Source organism: Castor canadensis, chromosome 5 (genome assembly GCF_047511655.1).
Source record: "Castor canadensis chromosome 5, mCasCan1.hap1v2, whole genome shotgun sequence".
Lineage (NCBI taxonomy): Eukaryota > Metazoa > Chordata > Mammalia > Rodentia > Castoridae > Castor > Castor canadensis.
The window spans coordinates 154254494-154281061 of NC_133390.1; the positions used below are offsets into that span (position 1 = coordinate 154254494).

General features: G+C 41.8%; 1 protein-coding gene across 3 annotated transcripts in view; it reads left to right on the plus strand.

Annotated features, from left to right (window-relative positions):
* The window catches only part of LOC109692893 (signal-regulatory protein beta-1-like), a 57355-nt gene extending 34646 nt beyond the window's left edge, over positions 1-22709 (plus strand). For 2 of the 3 annotated variants that reach the window (XM_074074480.1, XM_074074479.1), the window contains 5 exons: positions 10249-10608; positions 13635-13952; positions 14452-14784; positions 20177-20294; positions 20910-22709. In XM_074074480.1, the coding sequence (XP_073930581.1) occupies positions 10249-10608; positions 13635-13952; positions 14452-14784; positions 20177-20292 (1127 nt within the window). In that variant the 3' untranslated portion in view covers positions 20293-20294; positions 20910-22709. Of the gene's footprint in view, positions 1-5512; positions 5709-10248; positions 10609-13634; positions 13953-14451; positions 14785-20176; positions 20295-20909 lie in introns of all 3 variants that reach the window. The other variant, XM_074074481.1, reaches the window with a different exon arrangement.
* Positions 22710-26568: the final 3859 nt, after the last annotated feature.

Consider the following 26568-nt stretch of genomic DNA (forward strand, 5'->3'; position numbering starts at 1 on the left):
TATTGCGGCACTATTCACAATAGCCAAGTTATGGAAACAGCCAAGATGCCCCAGCACTGACGAATGGATTAAGAAAATGTGGTATCTATACACAATGGAATTTTATGCAGCCATGAAGAAGAACGAAATGTTATCATTCGCTGGTAAATGGATGGAATTGGAGAACATCATTCTGAGTGAGGTTAGCCTGGCTCAAAAGACCAAAAATCATATGTTCTCCCTCATATGTGGACATTAGATCAAGGGCAAACACAACAAGGGGATTGGACTATGAGCACATGATAAAAGCGAGAGCACACAAGGGAGGGGTGAGGATAGGTAAGACACCTAAAAAACTAGCTAGCATTTGTTGCCCTTAATGCAGAGAAACTAAAGCAGATACCTTAAAGCAACTGAGGCCAATAGGAAAAGGAGACCAGGAACTAGAGAAAAGGTTAGATTAAAAAGAATTAACCTAGAAGGTAACACCCACGCACAGGAAATCAATGTGAGTCAACGCTCTGTATAGCTATCCTTATCTCAACCAGCAAAACCCCTTGTTCCTTCCTATTATTGCTTATACTCTCTCTACAACAAAATTAGAGATAAGGGCAAAATAGTTTCTGCGGGGTATTGAGGGGGGGAGCAGGACGGGGCGGAGTGGGTGGTAAGGGAGGGGTGGGGGCAGGGGGGAGAAATAAACCAAGCCTTGTATGCACATATGAATAAATAAAAGAAAAATGAAAAAAAAAAAAAAAAAAGAAAAGAAAATGTTTCCTCTATGGTCCAGAGGGCTGAGGGTGGAAGTAAGGAATGCATTTTAGAATATGTTAACTGTAGGGTGCTTGTTTTCTTCCAAGCAACCTGTCAGGTGGGCAGGTGGACATATAAGTCCAGAGTCAGGAGAAAGGATGTTCCAGAGGGGTAAATGTGGGAACCACAGATGTGCACCTGCCGGCTCTTTTACCAGTCCCTGGCTCCTCCCCACCCCCTCACCCTACTCTGTCTTCTCTCTTTCATTCTCTCGATTTCTCCCTCCAAGATTTACCCATATTTCTATCTTAGAAGCTCAGCTTCTTCCCCTCCAATATTCTCCAGACTTAAATACCAAAGCCATGTCCTGATCATAGTGCACTGAAGGACCTGTCCTGTAGTGGGATGTGTCTCTTGAGAGGCACATTTGGTTACACACACTGTGAAATGTTGGAATATTTCCAGCCTTCATCCTATAAAAGTGACCCTCATATTTTCCTGGAAGAATAGCTCAGTGTTAGAAAAGAACACAGGATTTATTTGTGGTAACAAAATAAATTTTATATAAATGACTTATATTTACTATGTCCTCTGATTTACATCCTTCCTGCTGGAATCCAGTTGCTGCCTTTTTGAAATATTATTTAGGGGGAATGTTCTTGTATTTCTTTAGGGCTCCAGAAACATGATGGTCAGTGAGGCAGAGAAACCAAACTGCAGAGATTTTCACCTTCACTTAAATGATTGGCGTAGAGGTGACTCATGTCCCTTCAACTCATAGCTCATTGTGCACATAGTCATGTGGCTCCAAACAACTACCCACAGCTCTTTTCAAAACACAAGTATACAGTTGGCTTGTTTCTTGTTTCTGGCTACTGTAGTTCTAGTTCTCCAGTAAAGGCACTTTTGAACCACACACTAGATTTTTTTTTCTTGAGCCATTGGTCCAACTCAAAGCTTCTGTAAGGGCTACCATCTGTGTTTAATGCAATTTTATTGTGTAAAAATACACTTGACATAGATCTTACCATTTTAACCTTTGCAACGATTCAATTCAGTGTGCTGACTACTTTCATCATATTGTGAAATCATCACTATTATCCATTTCTGGAATTTTTCAACATCGCAATCAGAACTCTACACATTGTGCAATAACCTCCCATTCCTTCTCCCCATCGCCTCTGGCTAGCCTCTGTACACTTTGTTTATGTGAAGTCATCTATGTTAGGTATGTCATATTAACTTGCCCTTTTGTATCTGTTTTATTTTCCTTACCATAATATTTTCAAAGTTCATATATATTGTAGGATGAATTAGAATTTTTTGTTTGTTGAGGTCACTAATGGAAGAGGGAGGGTAAAAGCAGGAAGTTAAAGTGAATATAAGTGATGTACTTTCTTTAAAAGGATGAATAGAATTTTAAAATTCTATGAATAGAATTTCTAAGCCTGTTGAAATCACTATAAGGAGGGGACTAATGTAGAAAGGAGAAAAATAGATGGGATAAACAAATTCAGGTTGTAATACATTCATACATGTCATAATGAAATTCCCTATATAGTTATCTTAAAAAACACAAATGTCTTTTTTCTACAACTGAGAACAGGAAGGTAGAATAGGTCCTATCTGGGGGTTGGTACCAGTGGGAGGGAAGAGTATATAAGAAAAGGGTTGTAGGACGGTGAACATACTGGAAATATATTCTCATATATGAAAGTAGAAAAATGAGACCTGCTGAAACTATTCCAGGAATGAGGAGAGGGAGGATGAAGGAGAATGATGGAGGGGTAAATTCAATTATGATACATTGTAAGAACTTTTGTAAATGTCACAATGTACCCCTAGAACAACAATAATATGATAAGAAAAAAAGAATTTCTCACTTGTGAGGCAGGAATAATATTCCATTTTTGTAAGTTCCACATTTTGTTTATTTATTAATCTGTAGACATATATTTTAGTTGTTTCTACTACTATTTTTGGCTATTGTGAGTAATGTTGCTATGAACAGTGGTGCACAAGTGCCCACTTGAGTCTCTGCTTTTAATTCTTGTGAATATATACCTAAGAGCAGATTTGCTGGATTTTATGGTGATTCTTTATTTAAAGTTTTAGGTCATTGCAAATATTTCTTACAGCAGGTGAACTGTTTCACATTCTCACCAGGAATGTGTAAAGGCTCCAATTTCTTCACACCCTTGCCAGCACCTGTTATTTCTGTTTTGTGCTTGTCATATTTTTGCTTTTGTTTTGATAATAGCTATCCTAAGGGCTGGCAAGGGCCTCTTACCGTGGTCTTGATGTGCACTGTCCTAATGCGCAGTGTGGTTGGGCATCTTTTCAGGTGCTCATTGACCATTTGTGAATGTCTTCCATAGAGAAATGTACACTCATGTATTTTATTCTTTTAAAATTGAATTGTGTGTTATTTTGCTTTTCAGGTGTAGGAATTCTTTTGACATTCATGATATTAGTCCCTTCGAAGATATACACTTTGCAAATATTTTCTCCTATTTGGTACATTTTTTTTCACTTTCTTCAAGTGTCTTTTCAAGCACAAAGTTTATAATTTTGATAAGTTTATAAGTTCGATAAATTTATTCTCCTTCTGTTGTTTGTGATTTTTGTTGTCAAATGTAAGAAATGATTGACAAATCCAACATCACAATGAGTTTTACCTATGCCTTCTTTTCTCAAAGTTGTTTTTGAAGGCTTAGCTGTGTTGTTTGGGTTTCAGGTCTGTTCTGAGTTAATAGTTATTGATAGTGGAAGATGAAAGTCAATTCAATCATCTTGCATGTAGATATTCAGTTTTCCCAGAACATTGAAAAGACTCTCCTTCCACATTGAAATCTTGCTGGAAATCAATTGACCATAAATGTGAGGACCTGTTTCTTGGTTCTATTCCAGTCCGTTGGTTTTGTGTCTGTTGTGATGTCAACATCATGCTGCCTTAATGACTGTAGCTTTGTAGTTAGTTTCAAACTAAGAAGATGTGAGTCCTCAGTGATGTTCTTTCAAAAATGATTGTGGTTATTTGGGTTCTCTTTAGTTCCACATTTCTCTCTCTCTGCAAAAATGTAGCTGTCATTTTGATTGGGATTATAGTGGATCTGTAGATTAGTTTTGTTAGTAGTGGTATCTTAATAATATCAATTCTTCTGGTCCATGAACATGGAAGGCCTTTCCATTTAATTTTGTTTTCCTTAATTTTTTCTACAATGTTTTATAGTTTGCATTGCTCAAGTCTTTCACCTCTGTAGTTCAGTTTACCGTAGAGTTTTTTTAATGGGAATTATTGTTTAATATCTTTTCCAGATTGTTCATTTCTAATGTAGAGAAATACAACTGAAGTTTTACTGCTGATTTCATATCCTACACATTTGCTGAATTCATTTATTAGCATTAACAGTTTTTTGTGGAATCTTTAGGACTTCTGTAAATCATGTCATGTCATTAGCACCCAGAGATAAATACAGTTCTTTATATTTCAAGTACACTTTTCTTCTTCTTCTTGCCTACTCTCTCTGGTTAGAACTTTGAGCACTGTGTTCAAAGAAGTGGAGAAGTGGGTATCCTGTGCTGTTCCTGATCTTAAAGGAAATGTCTTCAGCCTTTTGACTTTGACTATGATGTAGGAATGAGATTTTTATTTTTGGCTTTTCTCATGCAGAGGATGCTTTTAGTTATTCTCATATTGTTGATGCTTTTTGCTACAACAAATGTCGAATTTTGTCAAATTTTGCATCAGATGAAATGGTTATATAGCTTTATTCCTTCCTTCTATGAGTATGGTGTATTACATTGATTTTTGCATAGGAACAGTCCTTACATTTCAAGAATAAAAACCACTTGATCATGGTATATAATCTTTTAAAATGCTGTAAATACAGTTTGCTAGTATTTTTGGAGGATGGTTTCATCAATAAGTCAGTAGTAATAAGACCAATAGCAACCAGAATGATGTGCAGCTCCACATTACAAGAATTTGTATTTGTTTTAGCAGCAGGTAAGGCTTAGCTGGGCCCCATTTCAGCTGAGCAGTGGCCTGATCTGTGGCACCATCTAGAGTTAATGGGTCCTAGGAAAATGTGCCTGCTTGGTATGTCCAGTACTCCTTATGGAATGAGATTAAGATACAAAATAATAATTTTGTATAACTTATTATAATACAAAATTTATTATAATAAGTTGAGGCCTAGGGAGAAATGGAAACACATTTGAGGGATTATTTGCAAGACCAGAATTTGAAAACAGTTATTTGACGAGACCATTATGTAGATCAGTTGAACAGTTATGTAAGCTATCAGGGACATGAAACTTCTCTTGATTACCTCTTCTAAGAGCTCAACAAGTTGTTCCCTAAGAAGCAGAAAGTAGGTCTTGGTTACAATTAGTTATGATGGTACCTTGAGTGTAATGAGGACTATTTGGGCAACACTTTTAGTGTGACCTTAGTACATGTTGACACGTCATTTTGATAAATATTGTTAGCAACTGTGAGGAAGAGACTTTCAGATTTTTCATTTTTACCAAAATAGGGCAATTTTTAGGGAAAGACCCAATACTGGATAATAAACTTAAGATTAGACTAGTTGCTAAGTAGGGCATTCAGTGCCAAAGCCACCACGTAAAGTTTGGCCAAATGTGTTGTGTTTTGGTTTCTCTTCTTTATTGGGACATTTTGGTTAGAGGATGGAGAGAGCAACATCCACTGAGTTCTGTGGTATATGATGGTTAGAACTGACGTTCCTATTTTTCACTCTGTTAATTATCACAGGTTTCCCAGGATGCCAAGGCCTGGAGGGAAATAACTTCCTCTGATACCCTGGCATCATGCGAGGGACTAAGGATGAAGAAGTGACACCCTCCCGCAGGTGGACTATCCCAGACAGCCAAGAGTTTGGCTCCAGCTTGTGCCAAGCTTGTGGAGTTATCAAGGCTAATGAGCCTCTACTTCCTAGAGATTCCAGCAGGTAGCCAGTCATTTCTCGTTTTCATGGTTCATAGCACAGGACCTAGGGGGCAGGTTTTTTTTTTAACTCAGAAGGCCTGGGAACACTTGTCACCATCACAAGTATAGAGACTCCATGAGGCATGAGAAAGGTTATCGAAGCCTCTGCAGTGAAGTAGTATGTGTTTGTTAGTTTGTGGGTTTTTGTTAGAAGAATAACATGAGTACCTATTGGTTTTATTTTGTACATAAAATTTATAATTAAGGAATTTGTTGCCACTGAACCCAGAATGAACCAAGAGATGTGGTTTATTAGTCATTAGTAACTGCCATGGTTGTATCTCTTAGGAAATGATGTTAACAATGTAGTGTGTCCAACCTGTGCTTCTGGAGAAAGGTGGAAATTATGATCTTTTCAGCAATGATTGCGTATGACGGTAAAACTTTTGAGGTACTCCCTTGGGTACACTGGAAATGGTGAATTGTGTCCCATCACAGGGAGAGGTAAATGCCAGCTATTGAAGTAGTTACTGAACAAAACATTTAAGGAACTCTATTAGAGCAAAATATTTACTAGTTGTCCATTGAGTGGAATCTGTTATTTTAATAATTTGGTGATTGGGTATGGGGACCACAGCACTGAAGTTGTAGAAATCCATCATGATGGGTTCTTTATTTTTTCCTAGATTAAAGAATAAGCAAAATCTGGCTGTCAATTTTGGAACATTGGGTACAATGTCTGATTTTGCATAAAACATTTTGATCCTTGAAGGCCTTGTTTTAACATATTCTGAAACATTTAACTATTTTAACTGAATTTATCTTTTAATATTTCCTTTATATTTTTAAGTTATATATAGTAATTGAACATATTAAAGTGGTTCTGTGGGATATTTTAACACATGCATAAAGCATGATCTGATCAAATTCAGCCTCCCTTTATCCAGTATCCACGTACTGACCCTTCCCAACCTGTCATAATCAATCACTATTTTAAATTCAAGTTGACTTTTTTCACTTCGAGAACATACTGTTTTTGTGTTTCTCTGTCAGGCTTATTTTACTTATGGCTTCATTTCAATCCCTTTTACTGTAAATAACAGAATTTCATTCTCTATGGCTGAAGGAATATTCCATTTTGCACATACATACCACATTTTCCTTATCCACTCATGTGTTGATGGCACCTGTTCTCACTCTGTGTCTTAGCCTCTTGTGAATAGTGTTGCAATAAACGTGGGCTTACAGGTCATAGATGTACTCATGTAATTTCCTTTGGTGTATACCTAAAAGTGAGATAGGTGGATCATACAGTAGTTCTATTTTTAGTGTTTTGAGGAACCTCCATACTGTCCTCTTACAATGGACTGATGTACACCCCACTAGCAGTTTATGAGAGCTCCTCTGTCTCTACATCCTTATCAGTGTTTGTTATTTTGGGGTCTTTTTGATAAGAGGCATTCTAACCAGAGTGCAAGGAGATCTCATTCTAATTGTGACTTGAATTTCCCTGATGCTTAATGATATTGAGTATTTTTATGTATTTGTTGTAATTCTTCTTTTGAGATGTGTCTATACAGATTATTTGCCAAATTTTATTAGCATATTTAAATTGTACAAAGAGGTTCCATTGTGATATTTCCATAACAAGCATAATATGGACTTTAATCAAGTTTACAGCCTGTATTAATGTTTCATATTCCCCTCCTCACTTTTAAAGCAATTTTGATGGATTTCATTTTTCTATTTTGATACAAGTGTATAAAGTACTTCAATTATATTCAACCCTCATTCATCCTTTCCTTTCACCCTCCCCTCTCCCAGTGGTCCCCACCCCAAGGTAGTCTCTGTTTTATATTCATGTCATTTATTTTCTTTTGGTTAGGTATGGATTCCACATATGAGAGGAAATATGCAATATTAGTGTGACTTAATTTATTTAACATGATGATCTCCAGATCTCTCCATTTTCCTGTTCATGACATAATTTTATTCTCCTATGTGGCTGAATAATAGTCCAATGAATGCGTATGTATGTGTGTATGTGTGTATATATTTATGTGTGTGTGTATGTCTGTTTATCCATCCATCAGTTTTTGCACACCCAGCCTGATTCCGTAGTTTGCCTATTGTGCACAGTGCTGCTGTAGACGTGGTGTGCAGCTATCTCTGTTGCGTGCTGACTTACATTCCTCCACAGGTCTGCCCAGGAGTGGTGTAGCAGGATCATGTAGTGGTTCCCTCTTCAGTTTATTGAGGAAGCTCCATAGCTCATTTGCCAGTTATTAAACTGGATTACTTGTTTCCTCTCATTAAATTTTTGAATTCCTTGCATTTTCTAGATGTTAATGCTTTGTCAGAGAACAGTTGGCTGCTACTGCCACTGGGTTGCCTTGGACATCAGCACCAGATCCACTACTGTTTCTGCCACTCCTGGCTCTCCTGTCTCTCTTGCCTTTGCAGCTATCAGAGCACCCATTCCTGTTACCCCACTACTGCTGAAACCTCTGCTGGTTCCTCTTCTCTTTTTTGCATGTTACTAGCTCAGCTGCTCTACTAATGAAGAAAACCAAAAGTGGGTAAGAAAAGTTCACTGGAGAGAAGTCTTTATTAGGCTTACTATTGCAACACCAGGGGGCAGCAGAGGAGGGTGTCTCCAGGCTGAGTCACAAGTCAGCCTAACCACCTACTTATATCTCCAGGAAAGGGGTGTGACAAGGTCTGCACCAATCATGGCACACTTCATATCCTAGCCAAAAATGTGCTTGGCAGTCAGCTGTGGTTGTCAAGTCACCTCTTGAGGGCTCCAGAGTGTTCAAAGCAGCTGGCGCTGGTAGGAGGGCTGTCCTTGGCTTGGCTGGTAGTCCTCCTGCCCTAAAGTCTTAGTATATTGAAAGGAAAATGAATGCTAAATGGGTGCTTACAATAAAGACCTATATTTGACATTAACAATGACTTAACAGTACTTAACAGTGCTTAACTCTTCTTCCAGTCCCTCAGGGACAAGTGGGCCCTCTTGTCTGTTCTTTACTTGCTATCTAGCATCCTTCATTTCCATTTATTGTATCTTATGGGCAGGAATCATGGTTATGACCTCCTCAGGTTTTGTTTATCTGGGAATATCGTATTTTTCTCTCTCATGAGAGAGGAGGTTTTGTCAGGTACAGAATTCTTTCTTGACTAGATTTTTTCTATCAGCATTTTGAATATATCATCTTATAGCCTTGGGGCCTGCGACATTTCTGATAAGCACTCAGGTGAGAATCTTATGGAGGATCTTGTTTGAGGTGAGCAATATGTCTCTGGACTTTTTCAATGTTCTCTCTTTACTTTAGCTTTTGATGGTTGGATATACTGTGTCTCCATCTTGGTCTGTTTGAGTTTAACCTACGTGGAGTTAGCCCAGAGTCTGGATTTCTAGACTCAGTTATTTTATCAACACTCATGGCTTGGGACATTAGTTTTTCAGATAATCTTCGCCCCTCTCTTTTTGTCTCATCGCTCTCCTCCTGGGATCCCATAATGGGTGTGTGGAACCACCTGATGGTCCCCTCCAAGTCCTTCGAGTTCTTTATTGTTTTTCCTGCCTGCACTACAGACTCTCTGACGTTATCGCCACATTTTCTGATTCTCACTTCTGCCTGCTCACTTCTGTTGTGGAGCCTCTCCAATGAGCCTCTCAGCTATTGTGCTTTTCAATTCCCAAATTTCTCCCTTTTATGATTTCTTTCCCTTTGTGGATGTTCTCATTTAATTATTAATGCTCCTGATTTCCTTAGTGCCTTGTCCATGCTTTCCTTTACCTTTCTGACCATGTCTAAGATAGTTATTTTATAGTCTTGGTCTGCGATCAGGATGTGCCCAATAGATCACAAGAGTCTTGACAAGAAGGAGGCGAGAGGGTCAGAGATGGAGAAGGATGTGTGATGAATGTAGCGGGAGGATAAGTGATAAGAAGATGAGAACCAAGCAAAAAGAATCCTGGCAGACTCTCAAATGTGGTTAGGCCAGGAACAAAGCCTCTAGGGACAAGTGCACCCTGATGACCTCTGAATAGTTGTCTAGTGACACCAAATTAGGGTGTTTGATGTCTAGACCAAGAAATCATGAATTTTTCTGTTTTTTGTTGTTGTTGTTCTTTGTTTGCTTGCTGGATGAACCAGGTCTATGTATACTGGCCATATCACTTGAGCTGTGCCTCAGCCGTTTTGCTTTTCTTTTTAGATAGGGTCACGTTGCTACCTTTGCCCTGGATTAAGCTCACAATCCCCTTCTCTCTGGAGGAGGTGTGGATACACAAATGTGCCAGCACCTGAGGCTTAAATTTCTATTGTTTTGTTCCCCTAAAATTTCAAAACGTTGTCACATCAGCAATAGAAAATTAACATAATGTGATTATACCATGGGGAAAAATCCTAGGAGTTTTAACCTGATCACATACACAATGTGATGAGTTCAAGTCCTACTCACACTGTGCACTCAGTCACTGAAAGTCATTGATAAAACTTGAGAAACCCCCGCGGGTCCCCTCATGACGCACAGTAACTGCTGTTTCCCTCCAGGAGCTGCTGCACAGGAGGAGCTGCAGGTGATTCAGCCTGACAAGTCAGTGTCTGTCGATGCTGGAGAGACAGCCACTCTGCGCTGCACTGTGACCTCCCTGCTCCCTGTGGGGACCATCCAGTGGTTCAGGGGGGAAGGACCAGGCCGGGAATTGATCTTCCGTAAGAAAGGAGGCCACTTCTCCCGCGTCACACTACTTTCAGATGGCACACAGAGGGACAACATGGACTTCTCCATTCTCATCAGTAATGTCACCCCAGCAGACGCCGGCACCTACTACTGCGTGAAGTTCCAGAAAGCCGGTGGCTCTGAAGACACGGAGTTTAAGCCTGGACCAGGCACCGATTTATTTGTGCGTGGTGAGTATCTGTGGCCGTCCTTTGTCCCCTAGGGAAAAATAACGGGTCAAGAATAACGCCCTCTGTTCTGTAGCGACAGCTAACGAGCAGGTGCAGGAGTGGTGCTCATATTCAAGAACTGATTTCCCACCCGTGATCAGGGCCCAGGCCACACAGGACCTGCACGTGTGTGAGACTCCACAGCTGGTCAGTGAGGGGACGTGTGCAACCCTTGTCTGCCTGCCCACAGCCAAGCCAATGCCTCCACAGATGAGGGTTCTGTTTAAGTGACTTGGCCATCGTATGGCCTGCACTGTCCTCATGCCTCCAGGGAGTAATTCCCCTCGGTAGTCAAGCCTCCTCCTTACACCACAGGCACCGAGGGCTTATTGTGTGCCAGGCTTTGCTCTTGGTGCCTTTTGGTTGCCAAGGCCTCAGCGTCCTCACCTGTCTCCCTATGAGTCCCCCTCGCAGAGCATGGCAGAGACTGAGGAGTGAAGACATGTTAAGCTGTCAGACCAGTACCTGGCTTGTATGAAATGTCAGATCACTGTGAGTGTGACATGTAGAGGCTGTGTGACCTTGGATGAGTCACTTTCCTTCCCCAGGCCAAGGTGTCAATGGGATGGGGGGGGTCGGGTGATGTCCACCTGCTGCTCATTGGAATACCTGGGAACCTGAAATAAATCCCAGACCCAGACTCCAGTCTGGAAATTTGTCTCAGTTGCTCTGATGAGGGTCTGGGCATCTGAAGACTGATTACTCCAGAAGATTCTCAAACAGAGCCAGGGCTCACAACTCTTGAGAGATGACAACCCCTTAGATCAGAGGGGGAAAGTGGCTTTTAATCTACAGGTATTTTGGTCCCCCATGGCCCTGGGGTGTCAGAACTCCTTTTCAGTGTGACCGCTTCAGAATAGCACATGCCGGGCACAGCTCTTTGGGGTCTGCATGGCAGGGTGGGCACATCTCCCAGTCAGCAGCCCAGACAGTGTGCTGCTCAGACCCCAGCCTCAGTTGGAACTTCCCCATCTCACAGAGGTCTGCATCTGAACTGGTGCTGGAGCCCAGTGAATCCCCACTGTGAACACGACTCTCCCATGCCTCCCATGCCTCAATGTCACCCAATGTACTTTGTCCTCCCCCTTGCACAGAGCGTCCAGCTTTCTGTAAAGAGCTCCTCTGGGAAAATGCTGTGAATCTCTTTGTGATAAGAAAACCACTTCACAAACTCTGCTCCTGAGGAAATTATTAGTAGAACAGAGGGACCTTATACAGTGATTTTTGGCCCTTTCTCATTTCGATTTTTCATGGCAGCAGCAGAAACAGGATGGAGACCTTTACTGGTGTTTCTCTGGTTTTGTTGTGCCTGCTGGCTATGTAAAGAATGAATGCGTGTGTAGTCATAGGTGTTATTCATCAAGCAACTACAATATAACACGTCACTGTGTTCAATCAATCCTTGCTCATCTTCCCAGGTTTGTGGTTTTTCCACTTTGTACAGACAGAGACACTGAGGCTCAGAAGATGAAGAACTGGTGTGTGGTGGTGTAGCTTAGTGGTAGAATGCTTGCCTGTCATATGCATGTCCCTAGTGTTGATCGCCAGCAACACACAAATACCACACACCAAGAGATCAGGACAACATTGTAAAATTAATCAGCTTGTGTGGCCTGATTACCTCCTTGTCCCCTTAGCCAGCCATGTCCCTCTCACAGCTTTGTCCCACAAGAAACTCACAATCTGTTGCTCTCACAGAGCTGGTTGAGTATGGAGGACCTTAGGGGTTCAGAAGGATCAGGCCAGCTCAGGATGCACAGAAACCCTTGATTAATCAACTAATTACAGACCCGGATGCCATCAGGATCTTGTGGCTGCTGCTGTCTTGATGAGTTACTTCTTCAAGTGACACTTTCCTTATGTACCAGGAAGGTGCTTGAGTGCTGGCAGGTAGGAAGTAAAACATTCACAATTATCTGTGATATGGCTAGTCTAATGCCTGTTGGAGAATGGGCTGGGTAATAATTGGCCATCAGCAGACTCTGCCTCCCACTTCCCATCATGCATTTGTGTGCTCTCATGACCAGGAAGTGCCCCTGCCTGCTCAGAGCACCTGTATCTGGGGGATTTGTAGTTAATTAGGAATCCATCCTGGATTCCTCAGCACTCTGTGATCTGTGATCTGTGATCCTAACCCCAAACAGTCTCAGGAAAAGCACTCAGATTCAGAAAGCATCCTTTAACCTCTTACTTTCAAGTTCAGGACTGAGTATAGGTTAGACCCCTGGCGTGTTTGTGGAAAGAAGGAAAATCAAGGAGTGAGTCATAGGTTTCTGCAAGGAGAGCTCTGGATGGATGGAGTCTATATGGAAGGCAGGGCTGTGCATTCCTGTGTGAGAAGCAGGTCCTATGTGTTATGCAACATGAAAAGCTTCCAGGGCCTCACTTCATCCTCCTGTGGCCCAGGAATGAAAAAGATCACCGCCCATTTCACAGGCTCAGCACAAGGTTGTGGGCATTGCTCCCTTCGATGGCCAGCAGGGTTCCAGTGTTCCTGTTGTCCCGTGTTGTACTTTGTCCATTGTGTTCACTTCTAGAATTGCTTCACCTAGGATGGCAAAGGTGTCCAGGGGAGGCCAGCAGGGAGCAGTTAATACAAAACATGAGACAGGTCACTGTTTCCTTCCTGTGCCCAGATTGGTGGATCCCCTGGGGCAGAGAGAAGTTTGAACTCAGGCTGAAATTCACCTGGGCTTGCCCTTCCTCACTGTCTGTCTAGACAGGTGTGCTCACCTCTGGAGACAGTAGGACAAGGTCACAACAGGAGGATAAGGCAGAACCACACCCCAGCATTATTTGAGGTGTGTCTATGGCAGAGGTCTTAGCCAACTAGCAGAGAAAGTGCTTAGCATTCATGACTCCCTGGATTTGATCCCCAGCTCCTTACAAACACAAAATAATACTGTTTAGGAAGCTATCACAGCATCACTCCCGTGTGGTCAGGGGTGGCCATCACAATCATGTCTCTTGTCAAATGCTCTTTGTAGCCAGACCCTCTCCACCTATGGTATCGGGCCCTGGGACCAGGTCTACACCTGGGCAGACAGTGAGTTTCACCTGCAAGTCCCATGGCTTCTTCCCCCGGAATGTCGCCCTGAAGTGGTTCAAAAATGGGAAGGTGCTCTCCAACTTCCAGACCAATGTGGATCCCACAGGAGAAAGCGTGTCCTACCACATCTACAGCACAACCCAGGTGGCACTGCACCCCGGGGATGTCCGCTCTCAGGTCATCTGCGAGGTGGCCCATGTCACCTTGCAGGAGGCCCCTCTTCGTGGGACTGCCAACTTGTCTGACACCATCCGAGGTAGATGACCCTGACTCCTTACCCAAGTCCACACCTTGCCACTAAGCCTGCTCCTCCCCAGGGCTTTTGCCCGAGGGCCTGATGGCCTGGAACCTCATGCCTAGCAGGCCTGTCCCCTCCCGTGCACAGGAGGTCTCCTCCCTGTGCCATGCACTGTGCTGGTAGTTGTATTTATTTTTACTAAAAGCAGCTACAAGTATTGGATATCTAACGTGAGCTGAGCCCCAAGTGCTTGGTGGTTTTATTTACTTGCTATGTCTATTGCATCTGACTGCATGCCAGGGTTTGCACTTGTGGGTTTTACTCATTGCTACCCTAACAAGAACTAAAAGTCCTACTGTGTGCTGTACTCCCGATGTCATCCATGTGCACACCCTCAGTGTTGAGCCAGCACTGTCTTGGGTGATGCCCTTGGTGTGGTGGTGGGGGCGCAGCTCCCCAGGGTCCCTCTGGAATTTGCTGGGCCATAAGGTCAGAGCTCCCGCCTGTGCTGTTTCAGTTCCACCCACCTTGGAGGTCACCCAACAGCCCAGGATGACAGGCAACCAGGTGAACCTCACCTGCCAGGTGAAGAAATTCTACCCCCAGATCCTGCAGCTCACTTGGCTAGAGAACGGAAATGTGTCCCAGACAGAAACGGCCTCAACCCTCACAGAGAACAAGGATGGGACCTACAGTCAGACCAGCTGGCTCCTGGTCAACTCGTCTGCCCATAGGAAGAGCATGGTGTTCACCTGCCAGGTGGAGCATGACGGGCAGCCGGCGGCCACTGGAAACCTTTCTCTGGAGGTCGCTGCTGAGCAAAAGGAGCAGGGAATGGATACTACTCCTGGTAAGGTTGGACTCGAGCTGACTAGCTCTTTTAAAACTTTATCTCTTTCTAAGTGTTAAAAGTAATATTCATACTTATTATAGAAAAACCTCAAAGCCTAAAAATATAAGATTTCATTTTATTTTGTTAAATTATTCATTTATTCACATGTGCATACATTATTTGGGTCATTTCTTCCCCTTCCCCCCTCCCCCACTCTCTCCTCTCTTCCCCCCAGCCCACTTCCAGGCAGATCCTATTCTGCTCTTATCACTAATTTTGTTGAAGAAAAGACATAAGCATAATAAGGAAGACAAAGCGTTTTTGCTAGTTGAGATAAGGATAGCTATACAGAAATATTCCTAGCATTGCTTTCGTGTACACGTGTGTTTTATAACCCATGTTGATTCATCTCTAACTGATCTTTACACTGGTTCCTGATCCCCTTCTCATGTTAACCTCTGTTGCTTTAAGGTTTCTGTATTAGTTCCTTTGGAGAGTGGACATCAACCACTTTCATGTTTTGGGTTTTCTACTTATTCCTATATCTCCTGTATGTGCTCTCCCCTTGTCATGTGATCCAAGTTCAACCACATTGCTGCATTTGCCCTTGATCTAAAGTCCGCATATGAGGGAGAACATATGATTTTTGGTCTTCTGAGCCTGCCTGACCTCGCTCAGAATGATGTCTCCAGTTCCATCCATTTACCTGGAAATGATAAGATTTCATTCTTCATGGTTGCATAAAATTCCATTGTGTATAAATACCACATTTTCTTGGTCCATTCGTCAGTAGTGGGGAATCTTGGTTGTTTCCATAACTTGGCTATTGTGAATAGCACTGCAATAAACATGGGTGTGCAGGTACCTCTGGAGTAACCTGTGTTGCATTCCTTTGGTTATATCCCCAGGAGTGGTATTGCTGGATCATATGGCAGGTCTATGTTTAGATTTTTAAGAAGTCTCCAAATTTCTTTTCAGAGTGGTTGCACCAGCTTGCATTCCCACCAGCAGTGGACTAGGGTTCCTTTTTCCCCACATCCTCGCCAACTCATGTTGTTGTTGGTGTTTTTGATGATGGCTATTCTAACAGGGGTGAGGTGGAATCTTAGTGTGGTTTTGATTTGCATTTCCTTTATGGCTAGAGATGGTGAGCATTTTTTCATGTGTTTTTTGGCCATTTGAATTTCTTCTGAGAAAGTTCTGTTTAGTTCAGTTGCCCATTTTTTTTATTGGTTCATTGATTTTAGGAGAGTTTAGTTTCTTAAGTTCCCTGTATATTCTGGTTATCAGTCCTTTGTCTGATGTGTAGCTGGCAAATATTTTCTCCCACTCTTTGGGTGGTCTCTTCAGTTTAGAGATCATTTCTTTTGTTGTGCAGAAGCTTTTTAATTTTGTGTAGTCCCATTTGTCCATTCTTTCTCTTAGTTGCTGGACTGCTGGGGTTTTATTGAGGAAGTCTGCCTATATCTATTTGTTCCAGAGTGTTTCCTGCTCCTTCCTGTAGTAACTTTAGAGTTCAGCCTTGATATTTAGGTCCTTGATCCATTTTGAGTTGATACTAGTACAAGGTGATAGACATGGATCTAGTTTCAGTTTCTTGCAGATGGGTAACCACTTTTCCCAGCAACATTTGTTGAAGAGGCTGTCTTTTCTCCATCATATATTTTTGGCACCTTTGTCAAAAATGAGGTGGGTATAGTTGTGTGGATTCATATCCAGGTCCTCTATTCTGTTCCACTGGTCTTCATGTCTGTTTTTGTGCCAGTACCATGCTGTTTTTATTACTATTGCTTTTGAAGTCAGGTATTGTGATATCTCCAGCATTGCTCTTTTTGCTGAGTATTTCCATGGCTATTCACAGTCTCTTGTGTTTCCAAATGAACTTTAGGGTAGATTTTTCAATCTTTGTGATGAAAGTCATTGGAATTTTGATGGGAATTTCATTAAACATGTAGATTGCTTTCGGTAGTATAGCCATTTTTACTATGTTGATTCTACCGATCCATGAGCACTGGAGATCTTTCTATCTTCTACAGTCTTCCTCGATCTCTTTCTTCAGGAGTTTGTAATGCTCCTTGTAGAGGTCATTCACACCCTTTGTTAAATTTACTCCTAGGTATTTGATTATTTTTTGAGGCTATTGTGAATGGAATTCTCAGTTTGTTTGTTGTTGGTGTATAGAAAAAGCTAATGATTTTTGTAAGTTGATTTTGTATCCTGCCACCTTGCCATAGCTGTTTACGGTGTCTAAGAGTTTTTGGGTAGAGTTTTTTGGGTCTTTAAGGTATAGGAATGGGAATAGTGGGCACCCTTTTCTCATTCCTGATTTTAGGGGGAATGGTTTCAGTTTTTTACTGTTAACTATGATGTTGGCTATAAGTTTGTCATATATAGCCTTTACAACGTTGAGGTATTTACATTCTATTCCTAGTTTTCTTAGAATTTTTATCATGAAGTGGAGTTGGATGTTGTCAAAGGATTTTTCTGCATCTGTTTAGATGATCAAGTGGTTTTTGTCTTTGCTTCTATTAGTGTGCGGTATTACATTTATAGATTTGTGTATGTTGAACCACCCCTGCATCCCTGGGATGAAGTCGACTTGGTCCTGGTGGATGATCTTTCTGCTGTGTTGTTGGAGTCAGTTAACCATTATTTTATTAAGGATTTTTACATCGATATTCATTAAGGAAATTGGCCTGTAGTTCTCCTTTTTGGAGGTGTCTTTGTCGGGTTTTGGGATGAGAGTAATATTGGCTTCATAAAATGAGTTAGGCAGTGTTTCTTCCCTTTCTATTTCTTACAACAGTTTAAGGAGAGTTGGTATTAGTTCTTTAAACATCTGGTAGAATTCAGCAGAGAATCCATCAGGTCCTGGACTTTTCTTTTTTGGTAGACTCTTGATTGCTGCTTCAATTTCTTTTTGTGTTATAGATCTATTCAGGTGATTAATTTCCTCTTGGTTCAGTTTTGGGTGGTTGTAAGTTTCTAGAAATCTGTCCATTTCTTCAAGATTTTCAAATTTATTAGAATATGGGTTCACAAAGTAGTCTCCGATGATTGACTGGATTTTTGTGGTGTTTGTTGTTATCTCCCCTTTTGCATTCCTGATTTTACTGATTTGGGTTTTCTCTCTCCTCATTTTAGTCAGGTTTGCCAGGGGTCTGTCAATCTTATTTATTTTTTCAAAGAACCAGCTTTTTGTTTCATTGATTCTTTGTATGTTTTTTTTTGTTTCTATTTCAGCCCTTATTTTAATTATTTGTTTCCTTCTTCTTGTTTTGGGATTTGCTTGTTCTTGTTTTTCTAGGAGTTTAGATGTAGTATTAGGTCATTGATTTGAGATCTTTCTGTCCTTTTAATATACTCACTCATGGCTATAAACTTTTCTCTCAGGACTGCCTTTGCTGTGTCCCATAGGTTCTGGTAGGTCATGTTTTCATTTTCATTAACTTCCAGAAACCTGTCAATTTCCTCTTTTATTTCATCAATGATCCATTTGTCATTGAGCAATGTGTTGTTCAGCTTCCAATTGTTTGCATGTTTTTTTACTGCTGTTTTTGTTGTTGAGTTCTAGTTTTAATGCATTGTGGTCAGATAGAATGCATGGGATTATTTCTGTTTTCTTATATTTGCTGAGGCTTGCTTTGTGCCCTAAGATATGATCAATTTTGGAGAAGGTTCCATGGGCTGCTGAGAAGAATGAATATTGTGCAGAAGTTGGATGAAGTATTTTGTAGACATCAGCTAGGTCCATTTGATCTATGGTGTGATTTAGTTCTAGGATTTCTTAATTGATTTTTTGTTTGGATGACCTATCTATTGATGATAGGGGGGTATTAAGGTCTCCCACTACCACTGTGTTGGAGTTTACATGTTTTTAGGTCCTTCAGAGTATGTTTGATGAAATCAGGTGCATTGACGTTGGGTGCATATACTTTTATGTTTTTTTGCATTCCAGCCACATAGGATTAGTCCTCCACTCCTTCCTAAGGATCCATCAGCACGATTTCATTTCTAAGAAACATATTTTAGTCATTGTTTTAAAAGCAAAAATAGTGCATTGTAGAAGTGCAAAGACCAGATATCTGCTTCCCCATCTGACTGTGACATCAGAGAGATTTCAGATGACATTGACACTAGAGTCAAAGGTGTCGCTGTAGTCAAGGCAACAGGTGTCATGCTAGGGATAATGAGTGAGGCCCCTCCCTAGTGAAAATTGAATCTTGTGCAATGGGGTCTGGCTAAACTCACAGCTCTGTTATCTCAGAGGCAGAGAGTTCCTGATAATTCGTCTCATGGGTGCAATGAATGCAACTCACAGACAACCGAGAGTGAGAGTAGAGACAAGAAATTTATTAAGAGAATGAACAAAGCTCCCACATTAGAAGGGGAGTGGAGGAGTGGTACCAAGTGTGGTGCCAGTGAATTTTGGGTCTGGGGACTTTTAACCTGTTTTGTCCTGGGAGTAGCATGTTTTCTATGATAATTAGGTGTGTGGAAAGCAGCATTTTGGTTGGCTGTGCCTGCAACCTTCTGATCAGACCATGGTCTCATCTATTCTCATTTAGTTCCTTCCTGCCCTTCCCCTTTCCCACCCACTTGAGTTCTGGCGCGGTGCGGGGGTGGATGCTAGGGAAATGGTTTCCTAAGGGGATGATGTCATCTTCCTTGTTTGTCTCAGTTACAGCAGTTACAATGGAAGTTTTCAGGGTCTCTTGGTCCTAAATACACCTGTCTGATTTCAGTTAATGACCTGGTCTGTTCTCAAGACAGCTACCAAGACACCTGTTGTGTTTACTCACCTGGGTGTTTTCCAGGCAATGGTTTCATTAGCTTGCCCCCCTTAAACGGCTCTCCAGCTTAACCCTGTGCTAAGTAGGGGACTTGGTAACTCTCTCCCGGTATAACCTTCTCACTCCATGTGCATGCTTTGTTCACAATTGTTCCTGTGCCCTGAGAGGCTGGAATTGCCTTGATTCCAGGAAAAAGTCTCAGAGATGACCCTACAAGACAGCAGTGATGGCTTCTCTGGGGTTAGGTCCCATGAATCTTGTGACCCTCCTTAAACTCTCTGCCTTGATTTCCCCATCAGGATGATAATACTTGCCCAAAAGAATTATGAGGATCAAAATGGAAATCATGTTCCACACATAGGCAATGTGTCACTGAGTATTCACCTCAACCAGTTCTCCTAGGAGGAAAACTTGATGGTTGAGGCAGGGCTGAGTTGGAGGGGCTGAGTGAAGAAGCCTGATTTTTGCCTCAGGCTTGAACTAGCACAGCCAGGACAGTGCCACATTCAAGATCTTCAGAGTTTGATGGAAATAAGGAGCCTCAGATGGGCAAATGAGGCTCCTGGGAAAAGACCCCAGTGAGCACTCTAAGACTTCTCCTGTTCTTTGGTTTCCAGGTGAAAGTACGTGTTCTATTCCTGCTGTTCTCCTCATCGCTCTGCTCCTCAGCACCAAGGTGTTGCTGGTGGTTGGAGTCTTTGCTGTCTACATCTGCAAGAAGCAGAAGGCCTAAGTGTAAGTTTGGGAGAGGGAATGCAGGCCAAGGGCTACTGAGGAAGGGGCTGGGTTACCAGGTGGCTAGTTCCCATCATACGCTGTCTGAGTCAGTGGAGTCTAGAGTAGGTGACACATGTCCCTCAGCACTTTGGGAGTCTCATGGAACTCTCTGACAGGCTCCAAGCTCCCAGGAATGTGGAAAGGTTGAAGGAGAGGAGAGGTCAAGGGTTTGCACAGGGTGTCCACAGAGTCAAAAGGCTTCATGGAGGAGTGGGCTGAGGGCTTGCAATGAGGAGCAAAGCACTGCCTGGTCCCTGTGGAGGTTACCTCTAGATTAGTTGACAGATGAGGATCCATGGAACAAGAATTAACCCAGAGTTTGCAGCAAAATTGGGAAGCTCCACACGGGCTACTCTGTGGGTTGTTCCTGTTCTGGCCAGCTCTGTGACCAAGTAGAAAGGATAGATACAGAGTCAGGACACAAGCAGCAGGCTACGTTTGCATTCCTGTCCTAGGGGTGGCCTGTCCATTCATGTCAGGCATCCCAGGATGAGTACTGCACCAGGGATGTAGAGCATCCTGAAGACGATTCATGAATATAAGGAGCAGTCAATGTGACATATTTCTCCACAGCTCTTTCCTCCATCCCTTGCCTCACACTGCCCCTTGACTGGAGAGGCTCGGCATGGGACAGGAGTTGATGAGAAGCTTCTGTGGATTCTGATCCACATGCACTGCTCTATGGACACCGCTGGCTACAGGTTCCTGCTGCTCTTCTGCATGGCCCTTAATGTAGAGGAGATTCCTGTTCCTGAGCAGACACCTGAACTGGCTCTGGGCCTGACTCAGGACCCCTCCCGAAGATGTAAGAAACCAGCCGAGTGTGAGCACATCAGGGAATCTCTCATCCAAGGCCTCTAGGATCATCATGACACACTCTAGTGCACACCCTCCAGACTTCATCTGGCTTCAGGATTCTTGTGTACACCAGCTTCTCAGCCTGCTGAGGTTCTCAGATGAACCCCCATCATGGGTTTAAGGAGAAAAATTGTTCTCAGTACTGGCAGTGTGTCTCAAGCAGTAGAGCACTGCTTAGCAAACATGAGCCCCATGTTCAAACCCCAGTGCCATCAAAAAACCCAAAAGGTTACAGGAATAAAGAAAAGTTATTTCCTTCCTCTTTATCCATGTATCCAATTCCTTCGACCCCCCTTCACCAAAAGAATCTACTCTCCTCCTCTGAGATGAGAACACACTTTCCTGTCTTACCCTGCCTTCTTCCTAGTCCTATCAACAGTTGAAAAAAACCTTTGAATTTTCCTTCTTTCAGTTACTTTTTTTTTCAGTTAAAATGATAGTAAAGTGTGTTAGGAAAGGAATGTAGTATAATGGGATAAAAGTAGGGAGAAATGGGGAAAAGGAAGAAAGATCTCCTGATCCTCATGATGGAAATGGGTGCTTTCAGCTGCTTTTATACCCTATATTCAATTTGTCTCTCAAATGCTTATGTTCTGCACTGGAGGTATGGCTCAAGCAGTAGAGCACCTGCCTAGCAATGAGAAGCTCTGAGTTCAAAAACCAGTACTGCCAAAAAATTCTTAAGTCCAATGGAGAGTTCCCAAATGTTCAAACACTGACTCTGAATAGATTAAAAAATGCTGATTTGTATTGATTGTATATTCCCATTATATAAACAGTGAAAATATGGCTAGTTTCCAGATACCAATCCTTTAACAACCCAATTGCAAATTCCTGATAATTTCACAGTGGGCTCCCCTACACCTTTCCCACCCACCTCTGCAGAACATGGATCTATATGCACAGTCTGCACATGGCTCACCTCAGCCAGTTCCATCTCTTCTAGGACCATTATGGGAGCATCTAACCTCTTTACTGTGTCAACCACAGAGTCTCTGGAACTATGAGAACATATCACTCATTGACGTTTATAGTTCAACCTCAGTAACTTCCTCTGGCTGCCTGTGTTAACTCCCCCAGAGAAAGTAAGTGCTAACACATCACAGTCAGCTACATAGACTTCTGTAAGTCCACTTTCATTCAATTTGAATCTCACCTTCAACATTATATCTTATGGTTTCTGGATTGCACCTTCATCCTTTTGGCCTATTCCTTGTTTCAATTGTTCATTTCTGTAAAATGCACTGAGAATTCATTGCTGGGAGACAAGGAGGCAACACAAGTTCAGGCTCTGCTGTCTTTTGTGAAGCTGAAGAAGACACTCAAGGGACCAGCCAATACCAGCAGACTTAGAAAGTAGAAATGTGACTGATCTTTGATCATCATAAGAACTTGTTATGCACATAGTGATTTGTGCACTGAAGATTCAGCCTGGAAGATCATGTGTTATGCAATCGCAGATGTTTACTGTGCTAATTAAAATTTGAGCCATGTAATGAGGGCACAAGTGGTATTAATTATGGTCACTAAAATTCGTCTGTATCAACACAAAGTGAAACCACCTTTATTTGTCTTTCTTCACTAGCTCTGACAGAGAAGGGACCATCTATCACCTCAGTAGCCAGAAGATATCTGAAAAAGTGTAGATTTCCAAAAACCTTATAAAATAAGTGAGGAAATGTCATTGAGGATGTTGGTTTCTCCTAAATGTGGAATTTCAAATTAACACTTTTTCTTATTCAATAACTAGCAGGAATAAGGAAAGGGAAGACAATGTCTCTGAGAGCATATTTGAACTCAGATTTTGGTATCTGAGGGACACAAATGTAGACATCATGTGGGTTGCAGATTATACAGATCTCCATCATGGACTTAAGATTTCTCAGCTACTACAAGGTAGATTCAGGATGTGAATCCAGAGTGTATCTGGCTCCAAAGCTGGTGCTGTTGACTATCTCTCTTTAGAATGACACTCCAGAGAGAGTGTGGAATATATTAAGAGATGGTAAGTTTCTTGGGCATGGGAAGAAGGGTGGGATAATGGAGGCTGGATTTGCATTCCAGTTGGAATTCATCTGTGCATAGTTATGGATAGGAAAGTGATGTCATTGGAGGAAGGAGAGTCGCGTAATCTCACAGAGATATCCAGGATTTGCTTTGCTTTTTACTCTTCTATCACTGGTTCCTGGCCTTGATATCTAGTGGGACCATAAGGAGGTAGCAGAGATCACAAGGAGGCCATGTGGAAAAGGTTATAGAAACCAGTACCTGGTGATGAAGGCTTAGGCATTTAAGGGTCACCAGCTAAGTGTGGGTTGGGAGTCTCAGGACATAACTATTTTGCTTGGGTAAATCCATTCCAGAGGTGGGAATGACATGGGCCAATATCTTGTTCCTCCCTCATTCTGGGAGGCTTTCCCCCCCCAACCTTTTCCACTCTCTGTCTCAAGAGTTGGTCCCTGACCCAGCACAGAAAACAGGAGCCCTGACTCTCCCTGATATGTTCTCTAGACACATAGCTGTTCCTCCTGGAGAGATTCCCCACACCTAAATCTCCTTTAGAGCCCCTTGCATCCACTGAAGCACAAATCTTTGCCATCTCCAAAACTCTAATCCCTTTCTAAGCCACTCTGACTCCTCTGCAGGAAGGAGAAAGGAAGTGTCTTCCAGTATTATATGAAGCATTCCACAGCAAAGTCAGGAGAACCACAGACATTCCGTCAGGGTAACTGATAAAATGTTGCAGAGATTTGAGTGGCAGCGCAACATTGGCCAGATGTGGTCACTTCTAGTCTTTTCAGGTCAATGATGGAAGCCAAGCTCTGCTTATTCTGCTTTTATATGTTGAAAAACCTTAGCAGGCATGTGAAATCTCTTCCTCTAGCTCATTGATTGAGGTTGTTAGAGGCTTTGAGTCCCTAAAACCTCATTATTGAGCTAATTGAGGTGTTGAAAAGATGAAGATGGAGCAAGTTTAATATCTGAGGATGACAATGGTGTAGAAAGGCCTATGTTTTTGAGGTGATAACAGAATATATGAGATACCCAGGACCATTTGGAATTTTTACTGAACATGAATTCCATGCAATCTTTTCCAAAATAATGGAAGAAGAGGGGACACTTCCCAGCTCATTTTATGTGGCAATTTTTACTTCAGGAACAAAAGTAGGTAAATACTTCATTAAAGGGGTAAAGAAAACTATACACTAATATTTCTCATGATTTTAGTTTCAAAAATCCTCAATAAGGGCCGAGAGTGTGGACCAAGTGGAGATCACCTACCTAGCAAGCATGAGACACTGAGTTCAAATCTCTGTACTGCCATAAAGAACAATTCAACAGAGTTTCTGAGAAAAAATCAAACAGAAATCATGGTAATGAAAAGCTCAATAAATGAAATAAAAATCGAAAGCCTCATCAAAAGACTAGATCAAGGAACTTGCCCACCTTCTCATCTTGAGGTATAATTCCACTTTTCTAATAAGTCAGTCTTTACCATATTCTTATTTTTCCTGGTTCTTTTACTACACTTGGAGCAGCATCCTAATCCTAGATATTGTATGCAAGAACTGAGAAACACTGGAATACTCCATCCAAAAGCAACATTTTGTTGCCATGACTCAGATCTGCTAAAGGGGTTACAGAGTATTGCCATCTTCAGACAATTCTAACAAATTCCCACCAGTACCTTTACACCCCTGAATATGATGGCCACTTTGTTTTGTAACAACTAAAGACCTCAGGTCAAACGATGGAAAGGCCTTGTTCTCAGCAACTATTGCTGCCTGAGCATAATCAACTTTCCTGTGTCCTGACAGAGCAAGACTCTGGACCTTAAGTACCTCCTCTACTCCCTGTCAACAAGAAGTAGACAGATGGATCTCACTCTCCACACCCTTAAAATAATTCAGTGTCCTCACTTCCTCAGAGGGGGTATGTTAGTGTAAGTAGATACATATACACAAGCTAGAATGGAGAAATGCCTCAGGTTATCAGACTTTTTCCTAAAACCCCCATATGACCCGCAACCTGGATCAAAGTTAAAGGTACATAGGACTCTATGTTCTCTTTATGGAGCCCACCCACTTTCCATGTCAAGTTTAAATCACAGTAGGGGAAAGAGATTCAAATGGGTAGGGCCAAAAAGATCTAATGGAAAGGGCAAGAAGGATCAAAACCACAAGCAGTGGTCAAACACTTTGTGAGGAAAGCCTCACAAGGGGAGAGCCTGAAGTTTTGTTTTGTGCCACCTAGAAACCTCACCCTATTGGATAAATCCCCACACGGTGACAGCTTCCAGGCAGTCACTTTATCTGAACTGCTCACCTCAATCCCCAAGGTGTCATTCTGCTATCCTAATAAAGCATACTATACTAAAAATTCCCATCAGATCACATAGAAGAAAGAGTATCGGGAACTTTAAGATAAGACTGATGAGTTATCACATTCTGACATAATAAAGAAAAAGAAGACCTTATGAAAAGAACACCAAAGACCTTAGAAAACAATTAAAAGTCTATATCTATGAATAATTGGGATAGATAAAGGAACAGAGGTAAAAGTTAAAGGCACAGAAAACCCATGCAGTTAAATAACAGCAGATGAGTTTTCAATCTTAGGAAAGAAATGATATCCAGATACAGGAGGCATTTAGAACTCGAAATAGACATGACCAAGAAGCAAACTTTCCCTGTCAGATGACAGTTAAACTGGCAAAAATACAGAGTAAAGAAAGAATACTGGACATTGCAAGAGAGAAGTACCAAGTCACATACAAAAGTAAGCCCAGGTCTGATATTTATGTCCTTGATCCATTTTGAGTTGATACTAGTACAAGGTGATAGACATGGATCTAGTTTCAGTTTCTTGCAGATGGGTAACCACTTTTCCCAGCGACATTTGTTGAAGAGGCTGTCTTTTCTCCATCATATATTTTTGGCACCTTTGTCAAAAACGAGGTGGGAATAGTTGTGTGGATTCATATCCAGGTCCTCTATTCTGTTCCACTGGTCTTCATGTGTGTTTTTGTGCCAGTACCAGGCTGCTTTTATTGCTATTGCTTTGTAGTAAAGCTTGAAGTCAGTTATTGTGATACCTCCAGCTTGCTCTTTTTGCTGAGTACTGCCTTGGCTATTCACGGTCTCTTGTGTTTCCAAATGAACTTTAGGGTAGATTTTTCAATCTCTGTGATGAAAGTCATTATGGATCAAGGACCTAAATATCAGACCTGAAACTCTGAAGTTACTATAAGAAGGAGCAGGAAACACTCTGGAACTAATAGGTATAGGCAAAGACTTCCTCAATAGAACCCCAGCAGCCCAGCAACTAAGGTAAAGGATGCATAAATGGGACTTCATAAAATTAAAAAGCTTCT